This window comes from Pagrus pagrus (genome assembly GCF_965226575.1).
Source record: "Pagrus pagrus genome assembly, chromosome: 16".
NCBI classification, from domain to species: Eukaryota; Metazoa; Chordata; class Actinopteri; order Spariformes; family Sparidae; genus Pagrus; species Pagrus pagrus.
Window position 1 is genome coordinate 30,006,746 of NC_140200.1, and position 27,132 is coordinate 30,033,877.

The 27,132-nt window shown below is 41.2% G+C and overlaps 1 protein-coding gene across 3 annotated transcripts; it reads left to right on the plus strand.

The window, feature by feature from the left end:
* The first annotated feature begins 9 nt into the window (after window positions 1-9).
* Window positions 10-25,247, plus strand: cfap206 (cilia and flagella associated protein 206). Of its 3 annotated transcripts, XM_084377262.1 has the most exons (13): window positions 251-398; window positions 1,657-1,728; window positions 5,098-5,181; window positions 5,645-5,735; window positions 6,499-6,687; window positions 19,139-19,306; window positions 20,426-20,634; window positions 20,807-20,926; window positions 22,063-22,261; window positions 22,347-22,487; window positions 24,119-24,306; window positions 24,613-24,756; window positions 24,958-25,247. In XM_084377262.1, the coding sequence occupies exons 4-13, from the start codon at window positions 5,663-5,665 to the stop codon at window positions 25,177-25,179; spliced, it is 1,653 nt and encodes a 550-aa protein (XP_084233388.1). In that variant the 5' UTR covers window positions 251-398; window positions 1,657-1,728; window positions 5,098-5,181; window positions 5,645-5,662; the 3' UTR covers window positions 25,180-25,247. The 3 variants fall into 3 exon arrangements, with proteins under 3 accessions (XP_084233386.1, XP_084233388.1, XP_084233387.1); XM_084377260.1 differs by lacking the exons at window positions 251-398; window positions 1,657-1,728 and adding an exon at window positions 10-217; XM_084377261.1 differs by lacking the exon at window positions 251-398 and having other exon boundaries at window positions 1,451-1,728.
* The last annotated feature ends 1,885 nt before the right edge of the window (window positions 25,248-27,132 follow it).

Consider the following 27,132-nt stretch of genomic DNA (forward strand, 5'->3'; position numbering starts at 1 on the left):
TCATTAGTTGACTGTTACTATGACAACCAGCGTACAAGGGGCCGTTGTGGCTGTAGCTACTCTGTCATATCGATCTATCTGTGGTTAAAACGTGACTGTGTCCGCAGAGATGTCCACAGCTCAGGCAGAGAGCATCATGAAGACGATGATCCGTGACGTAGTGCAGGAGTGTGGACAGAGAGGACAGCTGGTGTCAGACACCCTGGTGGCCTTCATGGTCAGTGAGCTCACACACAGCTACCTGCTAACCGTTCAGCTAGTTAGCTAAGGCTAGTTATCGAGTTAGCTAGACAGCAGCAGTTCAGCTGATACAGATATATATATAAAGGCTAGATGTCTCGTCCGCGTTGCTGGCCAACGGAGTCGAACGTCCGCACAGGTCGGCCATCTTGGTACAGGTAGCTCGCTCACCCATAACATTGTGTTTGTAATGAAACATGTACTTTTAAAATAACCATAACTTGCTCAATTTTCAACCGATTTTCAAACGGTTTGGTTTGTTATAAACGTCAAAGATGTAGTTATGACACTGCATACTTATGAATAATTATGTTATGTTCTAAAAAATAGAATAATGTTCTAAAATAGGTAGACTACAATAGGCTATACATCAAGAAATGCTGCATGTTGAAATCCCCACCCTGTACAGAGATGTGTTTATGTCACTGCATACTTATGAATAATTGAGGCCTTGAGACGAATAACCATACAAGTCCATATTTCCAATTTTGAATGAAAATATTTTAACACAAGAAGAGGTTGAAAGTGGATGAGTTTTGAAGAGGATTTGAGGATTTTTACATTTGCTTCCATATTACTATTATTTTTGCAAAAGCTTAATATTTGAAAAAGTTAAAAAGCTGAACAGTTCAAGGCTGAAAGAGCTTAAAAAGCTGAACATGTTGATAGTTGACTGGTTTCTATAGCTGAACGTATGCTGAAGCAGTAGTAAAATGACATTTGAAAAATTCCCCATAAGGATGAATGAGAAAACACCTCCCAAACACCTGCAGGTCTAGACAAAAGTGTAATGGTTATGGCCAAAATATGTATACAGTGAGTAACAGGAGACATTGCTGAACGTGTGATGTGTTTTTTATTTCTGTAGAGTGAAAAATGAGGGCACAAGAGCGAGAGACAAAACCGGTACCGTCTGCTCCACTCCAGAAATTTAGGCTCAAAGTTAACACTGCGGCTTATTGGGGAGTTGCTGGAGCGCTTGTCGCTCGAGGGCTTCTACAGCCAAAAGTTTAAGTCCTACATCTGAAATAAGACCATCATCTGAAAGCCAACAAGATTTCCTACATTTCTATGTATATATTGTCTATGTGAAGTAAAAGATGTGGGACCCAAATCAAGCTGAAGAGAGTTTTTTCTAAAGTTTTTGCAGCTGCTCTCCACTCTAGCGATGATGTCACCCACTCTAGCTCACGCAATACACACCCATTATAAACCCAGAAGACGAGCTAAAAATCCTTCAAACTAAAACTGTGATAATTTCTTCGAAGAGAAAAGATGCGATTTCAACATGTTCAAACATCCATAATTATAACCACGTTAATGACGTTTGTAAGAAACCAAACTGTTTGTAAATCCGTCAAGGTTTCAGCGAGATAAGAGTCTAAGTGTTTGTGCAGATCACTGACTTTACCTTAGGTTCCACAGATACAGCCAGAGAGCTAACCTGTACCAAGATGGCCGACCTGTGAGGACGTTCTAGACTCCGCCGTAAGACATTTATATATATATCTATGGATACACACACACTGTGGGCTCAGGCTACAGGTGCTCTATACTGTAGTTATTATACTGTAGTATATTATAATGTAGTTATACTGTAGTTATTATACTGTACTGTATTATACTGTATTTTTAATACTGTAGAATATTATACTGTAGTTATACTGTAGTGTATCATAATGTAGTTATTATACTGTAGTTTTAATACTTTAGTATATTATACTGTAGTTATACTGTAGTATATTATACTTTAGTGTATTATAATGTAGTTATTATACTGTAGTATATTATACTGTAGTTATACTGTAGTATATTATACTGTATTTTTAGTGCTGTAGTATGTTATAGTCATTATACTGTAGTTTATACTGTAGTTATTATACTGTAGTATACTGTAGTGTATTATGTAGTTTATTATACTGTAGTTTTAATACTATAGTATATTATACTGTAGTTATACTGTAGGTATTATACTGTAGTATATTATACTGTAGTTATTATACTGTAGTATATTATGATGTAGTTATTATACTGTAGTTAGTATACTGTAGTATACTGTAGTGTATTATGTAGTTTATTATACTGTAGTTATTATGCTGTAGTATATTATAATGTAGTTATACTGTAGTATATTATACTGTAGTGTATTATAATGTAGTTATTAAACTGTAGTTGATATACTGTTGTATATTATTCTGTAGTTATACTGTAGTGTATTATAATGTAGTTTATTATACTGTAGTTATTATTGTACTGTAGTAGGGTCAATGACATGACACCTACATTTTTTGTCTGACTCTATTTTTTACAGTTAAAAAAAGGTTTAAATGCATAAAAAGAAACCACAGATATGCAATATATCTCCCACACATAAACCTACTTTAACCTTTCAAAAACAGTTAGTTGTTGGCAATTTTTGTGCTCTTTAAAGCGTCAAAATATCATGTGGTGCGACTGTCCGGCCTTAATTGTTGTTTCGAAAACGTTACCCTAAATCTGTTCAAATTTATTTTATTTCCTATTTGGCATGATTTCCAAAGTGGTGTGTAGTCCTGTACAAATTTTCAAAGCATTTGTAGTTATAGTTCCATTATAACATACAAGCAAACTTTGTCAGATGATGTCAATTTTATAAAATATCATGTGGTGCTACCATTAAGAAATTACCACTTTGGGACTTTTATTCTAAAATCCAGTCAAAGACAGGAATCATCATCCAACAGTTTGCCAAGAACCCTAGGAGACAGCAAGCAGGTTTGTTAATCTTTCTCAAATTTGATAAAAAATAACCCTTTTAACGGTTGGTATGTAGTTGCCATATATCATGTGGTATGACCTCAAAAAAAAGTTATTTCCACAAATATATATTTTGATTATAAATTTCAAATTAGCCTTTTGTGTGAAGCTAGCTTGTTCTGTTAAGGCAGCTAATTATTTATCTGTAAATGTTGACTGAACTTGAAAATATCATTTGGTGCGACCAGATATCATGTGGTGCGACCATTGCAGGGTGTTTTTAATGATAGATATATGTCCTAGATAGGCAGTTTTTGTGCTTTTATGTTTAATTCAAGACTTGCATACAAAAAGTACTTTATATTAATATTTTTTGGAATAGTTTTTTGTGCAATTTGAGTATTTTTTTCCAGATATTTCAGAAATTACAATTTAAGTTGTTTTTTGTATAATATCATGAGAAAAATGTAAAAAAAAAAAAAAAAAAAAATGGAGCATGTAATGTCACTGTGGTAATTATGTATTTATTTGTAATTTATATGCTGTTTTAATCAATTTTACCAGATGCCACTGTCAAGCAAAACAAAAACCGCTTGCCACAGGCAACGTGTTAATGCTGACCCTGCGGCAAGAGAGGAATACCTTGCTAAAACAAAAGAAAGCAGAGAAAAAAACGATGAAAGATTTCATATGTGAGGTCACATGATCTGCCACAGAGAGAGAAAAATGAACAAAGAGAGAAATGGAAGGCTGCATCTAGTGCTTACAGAGAAAGGGAAAAGATGGCAAATGCTGTTTTAGATCTGACAGCACCATGGAGTACATTCCACCAGTCCTGGTTGATGTAGATAGAGCACAAGAGGAGCCTGAAAATGCAGGCCAAGCTGTGGCAGACCCCAGACTTGATAATCAGAATTTTAATCCACTAGTGTCCAGTGTTTTGAAAAATATTGCAAAAGACTGCAGAAAGAGAAGTGTGAATTGAAAAAGCAGGTCATACATCTAAGGAAACAACTAATTGAGATGAGAAAACGGAATGACAAATTCAGAAAAAATGATTAGAGGTTAATGGCAAGAAAACAAATAAGCCCAAGTGAAAAATTCAAGCAAAGAGGGTCCAAGAAACTGTTAACAGAGAGAAAGCAAGCAGTTGTCAACTTTCTAAATCTATGTTTTGTATTAAAAGTATTGTTTATTGACCTGTTTATTGACCTAGATTTATTATATAATATCTTTATGTCATTTGGTGCGACCACTCATCATGTGGTGCGACCAATAAAAGTAGTGACTGTATTGAATTCAAAATATAATATCTAGTTTCTGTGGCTGAAATATTAATTACTGATACAGTTTACTTAAGTGACTGGTAGTTTTTATATTTTTTAAATCCGTGTAATGTAATTTGGAGGAAATGTAGGTGTGTCATACAATTAAGAACGGGACTGTAATATTATAGAACAAAAATATGAAATTATTATTGACAAAAAAATCAAAAGAAATTCAAATATTTTGTTTCTAAACACTTAAAATAACTGAGAACTTGAAAAAATGTTGTATGTAATGTAATTTTTTAAGGCCACTAGCAATTCATATAAATGAAAAACCACTAAAATCGCATCATAAAATTTTTTATTTTAATTTCTGTGTGCACAACATTCCTAATGTTTGAACAATTGCAATAGATATGCTCATTCTTTGTATTTTAAATTTGGCCTGTTGAAAATCCTAATACGTCATTGACCCATTATATTATACTGTAGTTATTACACTGTAGTTATACTGTAGTATATTATACTGTAGTTATTATACTGTAGTATATTATACTGTAGTTATACTGTATTGTATTATACTGTAGTTATTATACTGTAGTATATTATACTGTAGTTATACTGTATTGTATTATACTGTAGTATATTATACTGTAGTTATACTGTATTGTATTATACTGTAGTTATACTGTATTTTTAATACTGTAGTATATTATACTGCAGTATATTATACCATAGTTATCATACTGTATAGCCATGTGGTAAACAACAGAAGAGTTGAATCACATATTGTTAAAGCCTGCCACTGTGTGGATGGTTCTGAACAGCTGCTCCTTTTCTGGATCATCCTCAGGTGAAAGCTGTGGTGCTGGACCCAAGAAATGGCTTTAATGATGATCAGACTCTGACCAAACAGGACATCCATCGACTGGAGGAGGTGACTCACTGTAGTTTTATTGTTATTATCTGAACTCAGTGTTGTTCTTCCAGCAGGATCGGGCAACTTTAGGAAATTAACCCAAAAAGTATTTTGTCATACTTTTAAACTTGAGAGGCATTTCTGATGGTAGACCGGGCTACACTACGGGAAATATGATCTTTAAGTTATATATATACATATAAGTTATATACAGTATTATTAGGGTAATGTTCACATTTGTTCTGGACTCAGTTACACTGAAGGTGTATTTTGGAAATGAATCCAAATATTTAGAAATTAAATGAGTTTGTTTCCTCCATGCAAGAATCATTGAATTCTTCATTTACTGTTACTAAGTGGTCAAATTTAAACTAGTTGTGTTTTAGTCCATCTGGTTTACTAAACTCAAACATGTACATGAAGCAACACTGTGTGAAAACTTGGTTTTCTTTCTAATCTCCATCTGTGAAACTTCTTACAGCTGTGTCTGGATAAACTGATGGAGACATGCAGTCCGTCCCTCGACACCATCAAAATGCAGGTGTATTTTGATATGAATTACATGTCCCGATGTAAGTGTCACTGTATGAAAAGACATACTGATGTTGTCTGTTTCTGTGTCCGAAAATGATGAGAAATGCCCTTCACGGGTCCAAGATGACATCTTTACATTTTGTCTTGTCAATATTCTAAAACCTGAGACTCAATGCTAGTGATATAAAAAAAGGGGGAAATTCTCAGACTGACAACAGAGAATATTTAATGTTTTCCTTCCTCTTGATGACAGTAAGTCTCAACTCTCTGATAAAGCGGTTTGATTTTGGTGCACGCTGTACAGGACTGTAGCACCCTAGAATGTAATAATTTCCTGAAAATGTAATAACGCCTGAAAATGTAATAAAATTTGCACTTAACGCGATTGAAAATGTAATAAAACCCAATAATGTAATAACTTCACCAATAATGTAATAAAATAATCTGACTGATATTGTAATAACATTTTTACCGATAATGTAATATTTTATTACATTATTGGGAATTTATTACATTTTCAGGAGTTTAGGGTGCTACAAGGACTGCCTGGCAGATGTTAAAACCAGATGTGGCTTTTATCCTGCAGCATTAAACCATTAGCTTCTGTTTGATCAAGCCACAGTCATAGACAGACTACAGTGTGTCTGCAGCTACAGGAGGAGAGCAGAGTACACGTGTGAATGAATCAGATATTTTTTATTGTTACGTTTTAAAACACTACATATTTACACAAGACAGAAGACAGAGAAAAGTTCTGTTCTAACATCAATCTCACAAAGCAGGTGCTGTGTGTTTGTGCAGGGGAGTTTCTGGAGGACATCTACCGGGTGGTGGAGTCCAACCTGAGCCCAGTGAGCAGGGAGATCACTGACAGCAGGGTGAAGACACAGGAGGAGTTAGACGCTTTGTACCGCAAGATGGTCTCATATATCCTGCTGCGCTCCAGCATGGGCTCACCTACAGATGTCAGCGCTGTGCAAGAGGCTACAGGTTCACACTTGCTGTTTCATGATCAGTATTCAAGTCCAGTGACAACACATCAGTCGCTGTAGTACAGGGTTAAGAGCAGTGCCACCCATTTTAATAACTCACAAATGATGTTCCAGTACTCCGGACAGCACAGGCCATATCTGTGACTGTACCAGTTTCTCCTTAAGTTTATCTCTCAAACTGTGAATTAGGATGCAGTAAATTAAATAAGAATCTTGACTGAAAGAGTAAAGTACATTTAAATGTGTTGACTGAACCTGGGCAGAAAGTTCTTTGTGCTGGCCAAACATTTTCAGGTGTTTGACCTCACCAATGCTCTTGAGTCTGAATGGGAGCAAACACCTGCGTATTCTTTAGTCATGCGCTGTACAATGCTCTGATGATGATGATGGTGGTGACGATGATGATGATGATGGTGGTGACGATGATGATGAGGATGGTGATGGTGGTGATGATGATGGTGGTGATGATGGTGGTGGTGATGATGGTGGTGATGATGATGATGATGGTGATGATGGTCTTCTTTTCGTGTCTTTGAAGCTGGTTGGTTATATGACAGTTTCCCATTTCTTTACACAGTCCTTTGCATTTTTATTGAACACTGCGAGATCCTTTGAGCTGCACTGGTTGGGTAGTAGGGGGCAGACAAGGCAGTGCTGTATTGTATGGTGGCCAGTGGTTTGGCCAGTTTCATAGCCCCATCTGGCCATGGCAGCTTTTGATCACCCTGTTCCTGTTCTCAGGCAGTTGAGCGTCTTCCACTGGACCCATGGTGCTTCTGAGCCCCGAGGGAAAGCTTCAGAAGGAGGGATACCCATGTCAACAGGAGGGGGGTCGTCCTCAAGCCTTTTGTCCATAGTTGGAGTCTGGTTTCTTCCCGTGATGTTATTAGGGGCCGGACATGGCTGAGAAAGCTTCTCCTGGACTTCAGCTGTTGGGCCGGGGGTACACGTCCGTAGAGGAGGTGGCGTTCATCACTGGTGGCCTTGGTCATCTCTACTCGGCTGGCAACTCCCCGTCTCACATCAGCAGGGGCAATGCCAGCGAGGAGGTGCAGGTTGTTTATGTTTGTGGGCTTTAAGCAGCCACTGATTGAGTGGCAGGTGTTATTCAACGCTGGGTCTAGTTTCTTGGCATGGGATGATCTCTCCCAGACAGGACACGCATACTCCACAGAGGAGTAGCACAGGGCTCCCCATTTGGAGTTGGTAAGCTTCCAGAGGATGTTATTTCAGGAGTTAAGTTTCAGTTTGGTGTTTAAACGTATTCCTTATAGGAGAGAGTGCAATCCAGTGTACCAAGGTAGACAGGGTTGGTGCAGTGCTCAAGAGGTGTTCCAGACCATCTGATGTTAAGGGGTCTGTTTGCTCCCAGTCCCTGAGATGGAACGAGCAGAATAGAATAGAATAGAATATACTTTATTGTCCCCTAGGGGAAATTTGTCATGGACTCAAGGTGCATAGTGCATAATAGTAGCTGCCCTTACAGACAATAAATACACATAAAAATAAAGAAAAAAAATACACATGACGGCTAAAGACGTACACATAGGCTACATACACACTCATGACATCCAATGAAAGATTAAAGCAAATAAAAACAAAACAAACAGAACACCAAGTTATTGCACACTTCCCAGGCCTCAGTGTACGGATCTACTTAGGATTTTGATGGAGGTGGGTAGGAAAGAGTATTTAAAATGGTTTGATTTGCATTTTTGGATTCTGTACCTTCTGCCAGAAGGCAAGAGCTCATATTCCGTTTGAAGGATGTAGGACGGGTCCGACAATACCCTCCGCGCCTGCCTGAGTACAGGCTGCTCATAGATGGACTGAAGGGGGAGCTTTTCAGTAGAGTTGTTCCGATTCCGATGCCAGTATCAGAAATGCCTCCGATACTGCCGAAAATGCCGGCATTGGTATCGGCGAGTACTGGAGTCCAGGCACCGATCCGATACCACGTAATTTATTAGCCTAGCTCCGTTAGCTCCGAGATACTACCGGATACGTGTCCGCTGCGTTACGGCTCCGGTACGGTTTGGCTCCGTCGTCCTCGTCCGGCAACCCCCACCAGCTGTGTTTTGAGTCCGCCACAGCGCAGCTCCGCCGATCAGCTGGAGTTACGAAACCGAGGAATTCCCGCGATGCAGGGGCGGCACCAGAAAAATTTGACTGCAGGTGCTATGGGTGTGCTCCAATATTGACTGGGGGTGCTCATAGAAATACAGTTTTTGCACACACATAAACAGTAGTGGATATGCAACGTTAAAGTTGTTTTGCAAGTGTTCCAGAACTGTATTGCTATGCCACCATCTGACATTCACTCAATACAAAAGCCAAACTTTTTATGCACAGATCGAGAAACAACGGGATTTCAATTACATTATTTTTATTGAAAAAAAATATTGCTGTTCAGATTGGATTCAAAGGCTATAGGTTAGCACAACCAGAAAAAAAACTATTTAGTCAGCCACCATAAGATGAGAAAGGCATTTGACATGCATGAAAAAGTAACTCTAATTTTTTATACATGTAACAGAACACGCAGAATGAAGTACTGACCTAATGAGACCACTATCTTAAAACACAACTGCAGGACAGTGGGAACACAACCATATGGGTCCATCAAATAATCATCATCACTGTAGGAGGTGTTACGTGAAGTGTGACTTGCTTCAATCCACAAGGAGGAATGCAGCAAATGTGTGTTGATATGAACTGAAGCATTATCATCTATTCATAAGAAATATATCACTCCATCCATCCATCCTTTATCTATTCACATGGGTTGTGTATGTCCTATTTTCTGGCTGCATCAGTATGAAAATAATTAACCATCCACCCTGGGAAAAAACATATATCAATTGAATATTAGAGTAGTGTTGATTTAGATCTTATTTGATCTGATATCATCCATATTGCAGCAATATAAAACAATGTTTAACTTTTAAGAATGAAACTTCAAAACGATCAATTTGCTGTTGGGTGGCTTGTATTGGAGGAAGAACTATGTCCTGCCAGATAAGGTCAGAGGTGTGTGTAGTCTAGAGACATGTTCACCCTATATCTCTTGCACTATCAATACCATGCTAACAGATGGAACCTGCATTTATTTTGCGTGTGTGTGTCTGTCTGTCTGTGTGTTTGAACACAGAATAAATCTAGATTACCACCACTAGACATTAAACCTCTGTTATCTTCCATCACTTCCCAAAAAAAAGCTCCAATCAGGGCACGTTTTGAAGCTGGAATCAAACAGTCTCCCCTTATTATCTACTTCCTCTTTTTACTCTTTACACAACCATATGGGTCCATCAAATAATGGTAAAAACCATTGTGCCACCATGAGAGATAAAAACTTGTAAATGTAAACCCAATACATGACATGCCTAATCATTCACAACAGGCAACCCATCGCCATGGGAACTGGCACTTTCATTTACAGAAGTACAATGCGACGGTTGTTATGTCCAAGGGCAAATGTGTCAATGATCTTATCAACGTTCAGGGCTCGTGCCCTTTTAATGTTGACTGCCAAAAGCCCAAGGTTGCTGCTTCGAGCATCTCCGCTAGTGCTCCTCAGATAGGTTTTTAAACGGCGGAGACAGGAGAAAGATCGCTCACAGGAAGCAGATGTAACGGGAAGCGTCAGAGATATACAGAGGAGTTTGTACAAGTCTGGAAACACATCCTTGTATGGTGCCATGAGTGTTAAAAGTTCCAAAGTGGTGGAAACAGAGTGTCCCTGTTGTGATTTCCTTTCGAGAAGACGTCGGACTTGATGCAACTCTGCATTTAAGTTATCCTCGGTGATACCATAGTTCTGCGCCATAGTCAATAAGCACCGCTGGTCCAAAAAAGATCTGTGCCTTGGGTTTAGAGCCGAGACCCCTGACAGCACGTCGCCCGCATCTGTGGAGAAGCGTTTCCTCAGTTCATTGACCAGCCTGTCAATTACAGGATAAAAAGAGTTTGTGCGTAACCCATCTGATGTACTTCCACGGTTTATGGGGGCCTCAACCACAAAGTCCATTAAACGGCTGGATTGTTGCCGATCACCTCGCCTGTATGCTAGCCGGCTCTGCAGTGCTATGTCAGCCTTTTCGCACAGATGTTTTGCCTTGTCTTTTATGTCGCCCCACGCCCCTTCCGACCGTTTTTCCAGTAGCGTTGTAATGACTGACTGAACCAGATCACTCGCAGACGAGATATCAAGGTTGGGTGCTTGTAACTGTTCCGAGGCAAACTTGGTCACCCGGAACACATCTTCAAATAAAGTGAGGTTTAACACAAACTGTTCATCTATTAGCCCGTGCAAAGCCCTGGCCTCAGCCTTTCTTTTCGCATTTGTCTGGGCTATGACCTCCTGAAGTGTAGCCTGGATTGCTGGGAGCGTCTTTTTAATAGCACACAATGCGGAGTACTGACAAGCCCATCGTGTTTCAGATAGTTTTTTCAACTCAACATGTCCCGATGGATCAAGTTCTTTCTGCTTTTTTAAGAACATGTCATGTACCACTGAGCCAGAAAAAAAATTGTATAACATTTGCACTATGTCAAAAAACTCAGCTGCAGGCTGCACATTTCTCACACAATCAACCAGGACCAAATTTAACCGGTGTGCGTGGCAGTGAACATATAGAGCTTGTGGCACCTCTTTTCTGAACTTTTCTTGCACCCTGTTGTTACACCCCGCCATCACAGCTGCTCCATCGTAGCACTGACCAATGCAGCTATTTACATCAATGTTGCATTGGCTAAGTGTCATTTTAATACTTGTCAGGAGTGAGTCTGCATCCAACCCGTCTGCTGGTGTAAAATGAAGAAACTCCTCAAGCACAGTTTCGTTGTGCAGATAGCGAATAACTACAGATATTTGCTCCTTCTTGCTAATATCCTTGCTCTCATCTACCATTATGGCAAAATGCCCCGCTTCTTTTATTTCATCACTAATTTGCTTCCTCACCATGTCAGCCATGATATTAAATATCTCGTTTTGTATTTCATGGTGGGTATATTTTGCATTTAATGGGTTTTTTGATATCTTATTTGCAACCTTTTTGTCAAACAAAGCAATAACATTGAGGAGTTCAAGAAAGTTACCTTTGTTATCAGCCTGATCATCCTCCCTGTGGCCTCTTTGAGCAATTCCCTGGCATGCTGTGTATCGCAAGCTTTCCACCACTGCCTTCATATACTCCCGATTTTCTTGTACCAGTTTTGAATGCCCTTCACCCAACATTTTGGTGATTTTGGAACCATCCTGCTTCCTCTGTTTAAACTCAGACCATGCCTGCATCAAATATTTATGTGCAGCACTTACGTTATGGGCTTTGAAACACTCGTGTGCTTTGCGCCAATTCTGGAAACCAGACGCAGTAAAAGCAGTCTCTGAACGAAATCCACTTACCGCCGGGATGAAGTGCCGGCAAGAGAAGCAGAATGCTGCGTCCTTAGTAACTGAATACTCAATCCAGCTATATTGTTCATACCATGCACGATTAAAACTCCTTCGCTGAGTACCAAATGTCTGTTTTGGGAACTTGCGTACAGGGCGTCGCGGTCCTTCATCCGGATTTTGGCTGAGATCATGCAGTCCACAAGCCGTGCTTGGTGTGCTGTCAGCATCAGTGGGAGTTAGCTCCCCGGCCCTCGGCGGTAGCTTCCCGTCCCCCGGCGGTAGCTCCTCGTCCCCCGACGTTAGCTCCCCGGCCCACAGCGGTAGCTTCCCGTCCCCCGGCGGTAGCTCCCCGGCCCCAGGCGGTAGCAACCCGGGCGCCGAGCTGGGACCAGCTCTTGAGGCGATCGCGGTAGACTCCCCCTCCGACTCTGTACTGCTGCCGCTCAAATCCATAACGGTGTCTTTCTCCACATCAGTAACCGCGGCTGCGGTAACTGGATCCTCCAAGCTAGGCAGACGAGCAGTAGGGCCATCTGATATCGCGGTGCCGTCGGATTCCACAAAGTTGTTGCTGTCCAGAGGCTGGTCCGGTATGTTATTATTAATTTCTCTGGGGCCACTTTTTGGCGAACTCGCCCGGATTCTTTTATGTGGGATCAGGAAACGCTTCATTTTTCAGCGGATACATCAAGCTATAGCTACTAGCCAAACATTACTCGTCGTCATTGTCATAAAATGGCGCTGACGCAAATACGTGACTCCTGACACTTTACCTTTGACCTGGCGTTAATATCAAGAAATATAATGTATTTTTATTTTATTATTTTATTCGTTTTCAGGCAGAAATTAGATACAAAGCACATGGGATAAAATGTCTTAAAAATATATTGTATTTAATTAATTTTTATTTGATTTCATGGGGGTGCTGTGGGGGTGCTATGCCACCACTAGGGGGAGCTATAGCACCTGCAAGCCCCCCCCCTGGCGCCGCCTATGCCGCGATGATTACATAATCACACACGACCGCAGTTATATGTATGTGTTATAAACACAACAACACAAAGTGTTCCCGACTGAAGGATTAGAAGAAGAGCGTGTATTTGTCTCTTATTTGAGGTTTTTGTGCTTGTATCAACACGGAGTGTTTTATTTTAAAAATTAACCGGATGTCATGTTATTATTTCGTGTCTGACTTCCTGTCTGCTCTGTGCTGAATTCGGCTTTATACTATTCTTTTTAAAAATAAATGGCTTTCATTTGCTGTATTCATTCATGTTTTACAAAGGGTTAACCTGAGCCAGGCTTTACCACATTGATAATCATATCACAGTCATGCAGGCGTAGTGTGATATATATAATTTTTTATAACACACTGGTATCGGTATCGGTACTCGTATCGGCCGATACCCACAGCATAAGTATCGGAACATCTCTACTTTTCAGTCCTCTCCATCACCTTCATAGCAGTCTGTACCAGGCGCTTGCAGCTTAGATTTGGACTGTGTGGAGAGATTGCCGAACCACGCCATCATCCCATACCTGATGACACTGTCCATCACTGATAAAAGCCTGATAAAAATAAAAACATGATGTTCTGGCTGACACCAAAGACCCTCAGTCTGCGTAAAAAACGGGAACATACATAATCTACATGATCACTCCAGCTGAAGAGGTTATCCAGGTGGATACCCAGGTATCTATAAGATGTGACCTGTTTGATCTCCTCCCTGTTTATGGACAGTGGAGTATGACCCCCACCGACCGAGGGTCAAACACCATCTCCTCAGTTTTTTTAGTGTTAATGATGAGATAGTTGTCGTCACACCACTGAAAAAATGTATTAACCTCCATGAAGTAAAATGATGGGTCTGAGTTCTGATGAAGCAGGCTGAGAATGGCAGTATCATCAGAAAATTTAAAAAACAGGTTGCCCGGGAGACTATTGGTGCAGTCGTTTGTGTAAAGGGTGAAGAGGACCGGTGAGCTTACAAAGAGTGAGTCGTTATGGAGAGTGAGTCGTTAATCCTGACATTTTGAGTTCTATCTGTTAAAAAAGAATAAAACCACTTAATAATAAAAGGATAAACATTCATCTGGGTCATTTTCTACAAGAGCAGATGAGGCTGTAATGCATTAAAAGCAGAACTAAAATCAATGAGCAAAAGACATGCATAGGCCTTTGGATCCTCCAGATGCTTAAGAGTCAGGTGGGTGATGCTATTAATTGCATCGTCTGTGCTCCTCCCCTGCCTGTAAGCAAACTGGAGTGGATCTAGTTTAGAATTAACTTCAGATTTCAACACGGATACCATGTAATTTTCAAAGCATTTAATGACAACAGAAGTTAAAGCCACCGGTCTATAATCATTGTTTTCTGTAGGACAGGGTTTCTTTGGAATGGGAATAATGGTAGATTTTTTCCAGAGGGCAGGAACCGGATGAGAATCTGCAGACCTCTGAAACACAGGGCACCATGCTGGGGTTAGCTCTGCTGCAAAGGTCTTTAGGAGAAAAGCAGAGATGCCATCAGGGCCTGCAGATTTCTTTTTGCATACACGGCTGAAAAATGACTGGATTTTGAGGGGATCAACTACTAACCTTGAAACAGGGGTCAGCAGTTGTAATTGACTGTAGTACATTATTGCATCCCAAGAGAAGTGCTGTGTATCAAACCTGTGAAAAAAATGATTAAGTTAATTTGCTTTACTCAGCTCATCACATGTTATGAGGAACTTTCTATGTGTTGTCATGTCAGGCTTGGGTCTTTGCAGGGTTTGCGTGTAGGTGGTTGCGCTCGTAGTAGAGGTGTAGCTCATCTAGGGCTGAGGTGAGATTTGCTTCTACAGCTTCAAATGTACTCTCTTGGGATGTTACACAGAGGTCGTCAGCGTAGATGAACCTCTCAGTGTTCTGGTCCATTGGCTGGTCATTGGTGTAGATGTTATATAGTAGTGGAGCCAGCACACTACCTTGAGGCAAGCCATTCTGTTGTCATCGGCAGCAAATTTGCTTGTTGTTAAGGACAACATAGAAGCGCCTATCTTTCAGGAGGGCTCTGATGAGATCTGTGAATACCAGGTCTTTAGTATTCTCCAAGATCTTTTTCAGGAGGAGGCCGTGGTTCACAGTGTCGGCAGACAGATCAACAAAGACGGCTCCTGTCACCAGTCCTTTCTGGAACCCGTCTTCAATGTGCTGTGTGAGATTCAGAAGTTGACTTGTTGTGGATTTGCCAGGGCGGAATCCAGCTTGTTGAGGGATGATGGCTGGTTCAGCGATTGGGGCAAGCCTGTTGAGGATGAGGCACTCAAACAGCTACGGGTGGCATAGCAGGGAGATTGGGCGGAAGCTCTTTGCATATGCTGGATCTTTACCAGGTTTTAGAAGAGCGATGATTCTGGTTTTCCTCCAGCTCTTTGGGATGTTTCTTGTCAGCATGCAGTTGTTCATCAGCTCAAGGACCCACTTCCGTGTCAGAGGTCCAAAGTGCTTTATCTCCTCTGTGAAAATATTGTCCAGGCCGATGGCTTTGCCAGTCTTAAAGGGGACATATTATGCAAAACTCAATTTTACCTTGCTTTAGTATATTTGCGTATCCGGAGTGCCTCCCCACCCCTTAAGAGTGATTTTCGACAACTAAGTCAATGTTTTGTAAACTACCAGAGTCAGGAATTGAGTCTCTAAACAAGCCATTTGGATTTCGTAACAGTCCGGGTGATTTGAATACTCCAGCCCTCGCGCTGGGTATCTCCCCCCATACTACACCAGCTACCTGAACGAGGATCCGCCATTTTCTCATTCTCGCTTCACTTGTACGCGACAACCTGACCGCTACCATGTACAACCGGATGCACGGATCCTCATGTTTCGCTACATCACCAAAGAGGATATCAGAGTGAAGTGGCTACATTTTATTCATCAGAGAAACGTCCCAGCTTCAGTGAGCGTTATGGTCTGTGCCAGTCACTTCACGTCGGACTGTTTCAGCAACCAGGGTCAGTATAACGCAGGCAATGCCACAGATGATGTAAGTATTTATTTGACAGTATAGTTTTTGTTACTTTGGCCGTTTAGCACACGAGCTAACACTAAGCGTCGATGTAAATATGAGGCTGAACTAACGTTACATGTGAAGTTATCAAAGCTGAACATGTGGAGGATACCGTATGAAATGGTCTCAGTTGTTAGCGGCCGGTGAGCTACTGTCCCGCTGTGAACACGCAGAGGAGATTGTATGAAATGGTCTCAGTTGTTAGCGACCAGTGAGTTACTGTTCCGCTGTGAACACGCAGAGGAGATTGTATGAAATGGTCTCAGTTGTCAGTGGCCGGTGAGCTACTGTCCCGCCTCGAACACGCAGAGAAGATTGTATGAAATGGTCTCAGTTGTCAGCGGCCGGTGAGCTACTGTTCCGCCGTGAACACGCAGAGGAGATTGTATGAAATGATCTCAGTTGTTAGCGGCCGGTGAGCTACCGTTCCGCCGTGAACACGCAGAGGAGATTGTATGAAATGATCTCAGTTGTTAGCGGCCGGTGAGCTACCGTTCCGCCGTGAACACGCAGAGGAGATTGTATGAAATGGTCTCAGTTGTTAGCGGCCGGTGAGCTACCGTTCCGCCATTAACACGCAGAGGAGATTGTATGAAATGGTCTCAGTTGTTAGCGGCCGGTGAGCTACCATTCCGCCATTAACACGCAGAGGAGATTGTATGAAATGGTCTCAGTTGTTAGCGGCCGGTGAGCTACTGTTCCGCCGTGAACACACAGAGAAGATTGTATGAAATGGTCTCAGTTGTTAGCGGCCGATGAGCTACCGTTCCGCCGTGAACACGCAGAGGAGATATTGGCAGTCGAACAACTTCCTGTGTGTTGGTATACATGTAATATGTGTGTAGTGTTAGCTGCTGGCATGAGACCAGACCTGAGAGCACCACAACTATCTGCAGTAAAGCAGTCACTACTTTGTTTTGGAGCCGGAGACAGGGGTTAGCTGCTACATGTCTGCTGTGCTACGATCAGTTAAATGCAGGCACGGACACAGAAAAGTTGCTTCGCGTTGTGTATTGCTCGTTGCCATGGTCACGCGATGCCGTCCTCACGTCTTCCACCCGGCAGGAAGAGGTGGGCGGCGCACGCAGTAGCGCATTAGCATTAAAGGGAAAGGCACTCAAACCGGCCGCTTAGAGCAGGGCTGTGAAACTGGTGTGTAAAGAACCCTGCTGTGCTCAATCCTTCGGGTTTTTTTTGACCAAAGCATGTTACTATCATTTCATTTAACCATCAAGGAACCATGTCAACAAGCAGAAATGAGCATAATATGTCACCTTTAAGGGCTTTAATGCTGATATTGAGCTCTTCAAGGGAGAACGGCTCAGTCAGTCCGGTGTTTTGGGGGTGCTGAAGTCGGTCTACTTTTGGTCTTGGCTGTTTGGTGGTGGGTTTCCCGTTGAGCAGCAACTCATGTGCAACTTGGTTGGCCGTGGTGGTATACTGTTGCTGTGTTGGTGTTAATGGGTGATTGCTGAGTTTTCGGATGAGGCTCCATGCCTTTTTGCTGTTTTTTGCCATATCAGTTGTCTCCAGTAGAGTTTGCCATTTCCGCTGGTAGCATTCTGATAGGGAGGTCATGAGTCTCTCACCTACTACGATGGTGCTTTCAGCAAAGGGGTCAGATTTGTAGAGCTGTTGGTATTGCTCATATAGTTCCCTGCTTGGAGCGTCAAGGCCAGGGATTGTTTGAGTGCGGCAGCCTCTTGGGATGTTCTTCCGGGCTGGCTGGTGCACTAGCTTGATGAAGATGTCATATTTTTGGGGTCCGCTAGGAGGTGGGCGATCTTTCGTTCGAGATCTTCTTGGAAGCCAGGCCAATTCACTTTCCAAAAGTTGAATCTTCTCCAGAAAGGAACTGTGGCTGGGGTAACTGCAGCATTGACTGTAAGGCCAATGGGGCGGTGTTGGGTTTTTGGCAGTGGCTCCAGTATCAGCTTCTTGCTCAATCCAGAGATGCTATGGCTGACAAACACGATATCAGCGTTGTAGCCAGCTTTCCATCGCCTGTGATTAAAGGACTTTGGTTGTTTGGCATCATGGATCAGGTGGAGCTGGTTGATGTCGGCCCTTGCTTCCACTGCATCTCCATCAGCATTGTCTCCGGCGTATTCCCATTGTGAGCTGTGGCTGTTGAAGTCTCCAATCACTATCCTTGGTTTCCCAGATGGTGATATTTCTGGCATCAGGAAAGGTGTGGGAGGCGGTTTGTAGATGGAGGTAAGGGTAATTCCTCTGAGCTCAGCGGTTAGGACCTCAATGTTGTTTTCATCGCTCTTTGATGTTGATTTAATGATTGTCGCATTTTTTGCAAGCATGACGTTTCCATGTTTCTCATGTGGTCTTTCTATGAGGGTGGTCATGCCTTCCACTCGAGGGCGGGGATGTTTGGGTCCACGGTGGGTTTCTTGAAGGCAGAGAATATCAGACTGATGCTCTCTGCAGAGTTTGGCAACAAGTTCTTCTTTGGTTGCAGACAGTCCTTCAACATTTAGAGATATGATGGTCAGAGCTGGCCTTGGGGGCGGGTGTTGGCCTCTCTTCCTGTTCTGGGCTGATGGGCTACTGCCATTTGTTGGGACATCATTTGTCTTGGCTTGGCTTCAAAGTGTTTGGTAGATGATGGTGATGATGGTGATGATGATGGTGATGGTAGTAGTGATGATGATGATGATGATGATGATGGTGTTGATGATGATGGTGGTGATGGTGATGATGGTGGTGATGATGATGATGATGGTGGTGATCATAGTGATGATAATGATGATGATGGTGGTGATGATGATGGTGGTGATGGTGATGATGATGATGATGTGGTGATGATGGTAATGATGATATTATGATGATGATGGTGGTTATGGGTGTGATGATGATGATGGTGATGATGATGAAGATGGTGGTGGTGATGATGATGATGATGGTGATGATGGTGATGGTGGTGATGATGATGATGGTGATGATGGTGATGATGATGATGATATCCTGACAGTTTTCTTCTCCTAGCTGCCCTGGAGAGTGTCTTCCCTCAGACTGAACTGGGATCGTTCATGGTGCTCTTGAAGAGAGACAAGGAGCAGCAGCTCCATGAGCTCACCATGACTGTCACAGGGATCCGTCTCTTCAACAGAGCCACCGACAAGAGAGAAGAGAAGACTGACCTCCATAAACTAAGTACTGTACATCAGCCTGCTGACTCAAGAAGCAGGTTGTTCAATGTTATTAAAAGTGTTTTACACACAGTCGTATTATTATTAGATGTGGTCAAGCAATCAGTTAAATCTGCTATAGTCCCTAATCTGTTAAAAAGGGCACCGTAACAGATTTGACAGATAAGGTGCAAAATAATACTTACCTGAAGGTACAAGGTGAATTTATTTATCATTTTTACAACACTAGTGTTTAAAAAAACAAACTGGCTTTGAGTAATTGTATGCTGCATTCACAGAAAAAAAAAAAACAAACAATCCATTTCATAAACTGTAGCACTGATAATGAGTTTAGGATTCTCACAGCCTGAGGAGTGAAGCTGCTCTGTAGTCTGGTGGTACAGCAGCGGATACTTCTGTATCTTTTGGCTGATGACTGCAGGGTGTTGTAGAAGTAAGATTTACTATTCTTTTCTGAGTATAAAGCAGCTCCAGGTGTGATATAAATACTGTGAAACATCAAAATATATGATACACGAACCTGAAAATATGCATCAATGTCCCATGTGATGCATATTTTGTGCTTTATCGCTCTGACAGGGTTTCTATGTAAAACACGACCTACTGAGTAGATCACATAGTGCTGCTGGCTGGTTCAGAGAGGAAAGTCTTACCGCAGCTAACTGAGCAGGTTCAACTTTAGCTCACAGCAGCCAGGTTGGCAGCATTCAGTGTTCACTATCACAAGACAAGTCCTGGGAAATTAGGTTAAAATCTGAGGCTCAAACCTCTCCGCTTTGTAGATAAAGAAGTGTCCACATGCTGCTCAAATGTTTTGAAATACACAGGACAGGATTTTCTGGAGATCAGTCGGAATCACAAACTTAGGCAGCAACACAGAATAGAATAGTGCTTCTGGCTCAAGTAGGTACAGATGATGGATGGAATAAAGAAAACTGTAAGAGGACATATGAGCGAATAATTATAACATTTAAAGACCAAGTCAAAATGTGTTTCTTCTTGTTTGACACTAGAAGGCTGTTATTACATTCATTGCTTTTGTATCTTCAGCTACATCACACTCATGTTATCTTCTGCACTAATGATTAATACTGCATGTGGTACCTTTACACTCTCTCCATAGTCCCTGCAGTTCGTAGTGAGGCTCTTCGAGTCACCAGTAAGGGCATAGAGGAGGAGCTGAGTGTCTCACAGAGTCTGGCGCAGAAATACACAGCTGTGCTGGAGAAGCTAACGGATGCTGACAGTCAGTGTGAAGAGCGTGACATCGTCCTGCTCAAACAGGCTCTCTATAATGTCAGGCAGCATGAGGCCTTCCTCAGCGTCTTACTGGTGAGGTCACAGTCGCTGCTAATTATGGTTTCTGCAAATGTTGACTTCTTACATCTGTTACTATTATCATGTGAAATTATACATAACGCCTATTTAACAGCTTATTAAGTAAAAGAAGGCAGGTTAACTCAAGTTAAATGTTTAGTAATGTGTTTTTTCTGTTCACCACCAGACTGATGCACATTTATGTGCCGAGCACTTTGAGATTATGCAGACTGAGTTCTCATCGCAGATGAAGCTACTCAAAGAAACTGTGCAGTCAAAAACAGCTGTACCCACTGCAAAAGTTTTTGTAAGTGTCTTGGTCACTGATTCTGTTTCTACTTTTGATATGTCTTGTTAAATTAGCTCTGAGAGAAATAGGTCTATGTTTTGGGAAATGCACATATATTCATTCCTCCTAAATGTAAGATGAGGAGATGAGATCAGTCTTATGTCTGTGTGTTCAGTACAGAGCTGGATGCAGCAGCTGGCATTACAATGTTTCTCCATGTGTGTCTCAAGTCACCATTTGTGATTGGCAAAAAATCACACTTACATCATTTATGTTGGTTGTTTTTAAACAGCAGGTAGTAGCCAATTGCCTGGACAAATAGACACCATGTATTACCCAAAGAAAGAACATAATGTGAAGCATCGACACATTTTCAAGATGGCCCAAAAAGAATTTGTCAGAGACAGCGTTTCACAAAGTTTATAATGTGTCTCCTCACTCAACAACTCTCTAAATTGGACAGCTTTTTGAAGGGAGTCTGGGGATATTGTGGTTACTAATTCAGTGGTGTCACCAGATAAACACTGTATTCAAAAATATCTGCTGGTCATCTTGGCAGGTAAGAAAGCCTGAACACCTACTCAACACCTGCTCAAAGAATGTGTTCACATGAGGATTACCAACACCTCTGTACACAAACAGAAATGTCGGATCTATAATTTGGTATTTGGTTTTTGGGAGAATTACTGTTCAAGCTGGAACTGTTTCTTAGCCAATCACAGAGTCTTGTTGTCACAGTGAGTTTTCCACTTTTTGCATCATTGTGTCTGTACAGAAAATAATAGTTCCAGTATGTAACTCACCCTATTACCACAAACCTGCGTGTGTGTGTGTGTGTGTGTGTGTGTGTGTGTGTGTGTGCGCGTGCGTGCGTGCGTGCGTGCGTGCGTGTGTGGACTAAACAAATGGATTTAAGCTGAGTTAATAACTCAGTCTTAAAGCTGCTGTTGGGTGTATTTCTTCACTTTATACTGAGCCAAACTTCCACCTCCAGAATCAACACACAGACATGACACTGATATCTGAAGAAAGCTGCTCAATAAATTAAAAGGTGGTTTATAAATACAAAATAATAAATTTAGAAAATCATGAATTACTTGAGTTTTTGTCATTTTTACCACCTTGTTTCTTTCATTCCTCATTCCTCATTTCAGCCAGTGTTTAAGGCCCTGTCACAGCTTTGGACTGGACTTCAGGATGAGGTGGAGCTGCTGAACATCCTCAATACCATCAGGCTCAATCTGCAGCCCTTTGCTGCCTCTCATGCCAAACTTTTCTCTGAAGCTTATTTGGATGGCCTGCTGGGGACATCAGAGGTGAAGACAGATGAACAGAGAATGATTGAGTCCTCAGGTATGGCTGACGTCACCAACACATATGGGATATCAGCATGTAAAGTAATGAACTCCAGCTGTTTTGTTTAATCATTGTTTTTCAGATGAGCGTATTGTTCCAGCTGAGATGAAGACACAGGAATGGCTCCTACCTGAAACAACAGCCAGCTTTAATGAGCTGCCGTTACAGTATAATGGAGTCTGTGGCTATACGTTTGTGAACAGAGATGGGCTTCTACTTCCAGGTACTGTTTTCCTGATACACAGTTACTGTTTGGATGGTCCTTCGTGAGGGCAAAAGTCTTCATATCTCTTCTGAACTCTTTCTCCACTCAGACTGTCCGTCTCCACTGCCATGTCATTCTCCTCAAGTGTTCCAAAGCCATATATAGTCCTTCCGGCATCTTGTAGGTCTGTCAGAAGATCAGATTAGATTGAGTGGCTCAGATCCATGTTGTCTCTTACAGCCTGTGTTGCAGGTTTTTCCCTTTCATTAGAAGACTTAGATGCAGCACCCAAGCTGATTTGGGAACCACCAAATCTATCAGGAGAGCATCAAAACTAACTCACTAGCCCTTTTTACACAGAGACTCCACGTTATCCCTGCAGTGGAGGTTCGCCATTTCTCCGCCTTTGTTAGTTCACACAGAACCAAGCAGCTCTGACATAAAGCCGCTCCAGTGTGTCAATTCATACAGGACGCCGATGCTGCTGATCCAAGAGGCGTGACGGTACAGATCATGACGTTGAGAGCTGTGTGGTATTTTCAACGTGTTTCCCCGGTGTCCTCCTGTTAATCTAAACATGTACCCGCTGACTGTTTATAATCATATGGATGCTGTTATAATGTGTTGTGATTGAGATCCTGACCCACCATGCATCCTGGAAAGTAATAAAGTTAGGCTTTTCTCTAAATTACATAATTACATTAACATAATTACTGACTCTCTCACTCGCGGGGAGGTAGGTAGGACAGACAGGAAGACAGACAGACAGACTAATGGCTGTAGGTACACCTCAGTAGACTTATTCAGCAAGTTTTATCATGAAGAGTTGAGGTGAGGTGAGGTGATTTGTTATCAAAAAGTTGGAATGTGAGAACAGATTCTGTTCTCACATTCCAACTTTTTGTACAGTAATATACGGTAGTAATAATGATAATGGTCCAAAATGGCCTGAAATTGCATTTTCTTTTTTTTTTATCAAAAGACATAGAGTAGAGTTTTTGCACACCTTAAGATTGACAGGTGTGTAGGAGGAGACCGAAGGCCGACAAAATCAAGAAAAACACTCCCGCACTCTGTCTCGGTACTTAGACCTTCATTACATCTTACAAGACAATAGGGGGAGGCTGTCTTAAGTAGGGTTGTGGACTCATGCTGACCAATCAGGCCACACTGCAGACAGACATCCATCAAAATCCCATCAAACACACCTGGACCAACAAATCTACTTCACTGAATGAAAACCTTTTTTTTTTTTTTTTTTTTTTTTTAATAAAAAGAATATGAATAAGTTGGTATGAACCAACAGGTCTGTTAAGTTTTTCCCCGTTTGTAAACAAAACAGGGCATCTCTTTAAAGTTTTGGCTAGTTCGGGATCAGATTTTAAAATATGCCAGTGTTTTTAAAAAAATAATTTAATGACATGCGAAAAGCCAAAGCCAAACTAAACAATGACCTACTACTTGAGATGATGTGATGATGATGAGACCAGCTTTACCCGACTGTCGGTCCAACAAAATTGTGCTTTTTTTATGTGTTTAATTATGTGATTTTTCTCAGTACATACCCTCTGTTCAAAGTGGTACAATATGATGAGCATCAATAATCAATACTGTTCATTTAATTTGTAATATTGACACTTCTTTTGCAGGTAATCCACATGTTGGAGTCCTCAAACACAAAGAGAAGCTCTATGTCTTCAGCTCCAAAGAAGCTGCCTTGAAATTTGCCTCCAGTCCAGACAACTTCATTGCAGAGGTGGCAGAGAAAGTAAAGCGCTCCCCTGAACTCATTCAGCTCTTCAAACTCTACCAACAGTTCTCCAGTCCTTACTCTGAGGTCAGCAGCTCCTCCACATAAAGTATTCTTAAAACACACACTTCAGTTCTGGAGCCACAGCTTTTCTACACCACCTACAATATATGTACAGCTAGCCAGAAACTAGTATATTTATGAAAAGTCTCATGTAGGATTTGAAAATGTATTACTTGAGTCATTATAATTTATATTTATTGATAAGGTTTATGACTACATGTGATGGCAGTATTGACAGTGATACTGTGGCTGACAGCACTGCACACAGTTTCACATTCTGACTTCACAGGGAGTTTGATCCAAACTCAGCTGCTGCCTTGTGTTTTGCAGATGCAGCCAGGAGAGAGTTTACTGGTGAAGCCAATCAACAAGTGTGAGAGCAGCACACAGACTGACCTCCACCCAGTGGAGACAAACATCGTCAAGCCATATGAATGGAATGAGTGGGCGCTGCGTAGAAAAGCTGTCAAGCTGGTGAGTCACAGTTCATTTGATGCATTTCAGTGAGGAATAATATTCACTATATAGTTTTGGGTAAAAAAAAATGACACTTCTCTGACAGCACACCTGGAATTAAACTTAGTTACTGTATACGAAGTGATGCGTTTGGGTTCTGACATAAAGAGTCTTGCTAACTTGATACCAATATACATTTTTTGTTTTTCGTCACTGGAGGCTGATCTCTGCACCAAAGTGACACACTCAGTGCAGACTGATCTGAGCCACATGAGACGGGAAAACGTCACTCAGACCTGGCTGCCCAAGAACGCCGCCTGTCAAAGCAAGAGAGACGGTGAGAGCAACGTACCCAAACCTCAGACCTTCCTAGCAGGTCTGAGGGGACAAAGAGATGCAAATATGATCACAACTAACCTGACGAGATCTGTTGATGAATAATCAAGGTTATGTTCAGGGTTACAAAACATCTGCTGTTGTGACAAATAAAAATCAGTGTCAGCATGTCATTATTGTGTTTTGTTCTTGTGTACTTGATGAGTACTGGAGCAGTAAGAGACACGCTGTCTTTACCTTGAGACTGTCTCTACAGAGGAGTACAGAGGACTGACACAGAGCTTCATCACATGGTGCAATGAATCATCTGAAGATCAATATCAGAAAACCAATGAGCCTGTGTTTGAATGTCTATATATGTTACAGTTCATTAGGAGAAACCAAAAACAGGTAAAATCCTTGTTTGTGTCCCATGTTTGGACAGTAAGGCTGATTCTGATAAAACACAAAGTTGTATCCATGACAACAGACGATACTTCAGATATGGATGTTGCTGCAAAGAAGCTACAAATAGTAAAATCTGAATGCTTCACACACCAGCAGCTGAACCAGCAGCACAGACAATCTCTACATTCATCACAGTGTCAAGCTGGACACCAAGATCAGAGTCATAAATTCAGAATCTGAACAAATGGGAAACATGGTCGCAATCTGTCCTTCTACTCCTGAGTTCTGGTCATGAGTAACCACCAGAAAAGTGTTGCTGCAGAACACTGACGTCACAGTGAATCACTAACAATTCTTGACTTATGGCCAAACTTAAATCAGTTCATTCTTGAGTCCAAGTTGACAATTGTGCCAAATTTAATAAATTCCCTTCTGAGATACTGCATTCACAAGAATGAAACAGATAACTGAACGGACGACCTGAAATAAAATGGATGTGGTCAGATAATGAAGCCCCGGGGCTCCAAAGTGTAGTAATGATGGAGGTGAAACATGGTCGAGACATTTGTTGATTGACAAGTTGGAGGTGGACCACTGTCTGTCCCCGATCAACCAAACTATTAACAATATTGTATCATCAGTTTCAAAAGCTCTGGTCAAGTCTGTTAATATGACGACTGAGTGTTCATGTGAAACAGCAGTCCTTCATCTGCTCCTCTGAAACTTGACTCAAACTTTCAGTTCATCAGTTTGTCCACTTTGGCAATTTTGAAAAGATGCTGAAACCACTTTGAGTTCTCTTCTTTGCCAGTGTCTCTGGTGACCACATAGTATGCGATCAAATCTTTAACAATACCTTTACTTATGGCCTTGTCTTTCCATATTTTTACCTATAAAGTTTGACACCTCCAAACAGGTGAAACATTCTTGCATAATTTATACCAAAATAATATCATCATGGTTTTCAGTGGCTCTGTAAAGTATTAGAAAGTTGAAACTTGATTGAATTGAAGTTAATTTTCTTCTAAAGCCACATTTGCTCATATGGACGAAACTGCAGGTTATTATTTAAAATGGAGTGCCCTTTCAGCTGGCAAATACTGTTGAAGCATTATGCAGTGTTGTGTGTGTAGGCTGTTTTCAAATGAGGCTATTCCACTTTTTATGGAAAGCCGTTTTAGTCATAATGAAATAAATTAATAAATTAAAAAATACATAAATAATGCCATGAAATGAGTCCCAAATTAAATAAATAGGTTGATAAATAGACATAAATTAAATATAAATACATAGATTAATTTATATTTTTATTTTTAAAACAAATTTTTTATTTTTTTCAGGAGACTTTTATTTCCTAACGCCTCATTTATTTATTTCCTGATACTTTTATTTCCTAATGTCACATTTATTTATTCATGGGGACTTTTATTTCATAACGTCACATTTATTTATTTCCGGGGAATTTATTTTATAAGGTCACATTTATTTATTTGTGGGGAATTTATTTCATAATGTCACATTTATTTCACTACTCTTTTATTTCATGCTGCAATATTCAAATGAGGCGGCGGGGTTATCTGTACCCTTTCAGAATAAAACAACTGTCAGATTTGGAGACCGGGAGCCGGTGCTCACGGTGGAGGACATGGAGGACATAGATGAGCTCCGGGG

Coding starts and splice junctions, on each gene's coding strand:
- cfap206 (XM_084377260.1), top strand. CDS start 110: ATGTCCACAGCTCAGGCAGAGAGCATCATGAAGACGATGATCCGTGAC. Junction 6,688..19,138: donor CGCTGTGCAAGAGGCTACAG/GTTCACACTTGC, acceptor TTCTTCTCCTAG/CTGCCCTGGAGAGTGTCTTC. Junction 24,307..24,612: donor TCTCCAGTCCTTACTCTGAG/GTCAGCAGCTCC, acceptor TGTGTTTTGCAG/ATGCAGCCAGGAGAGAGTTT.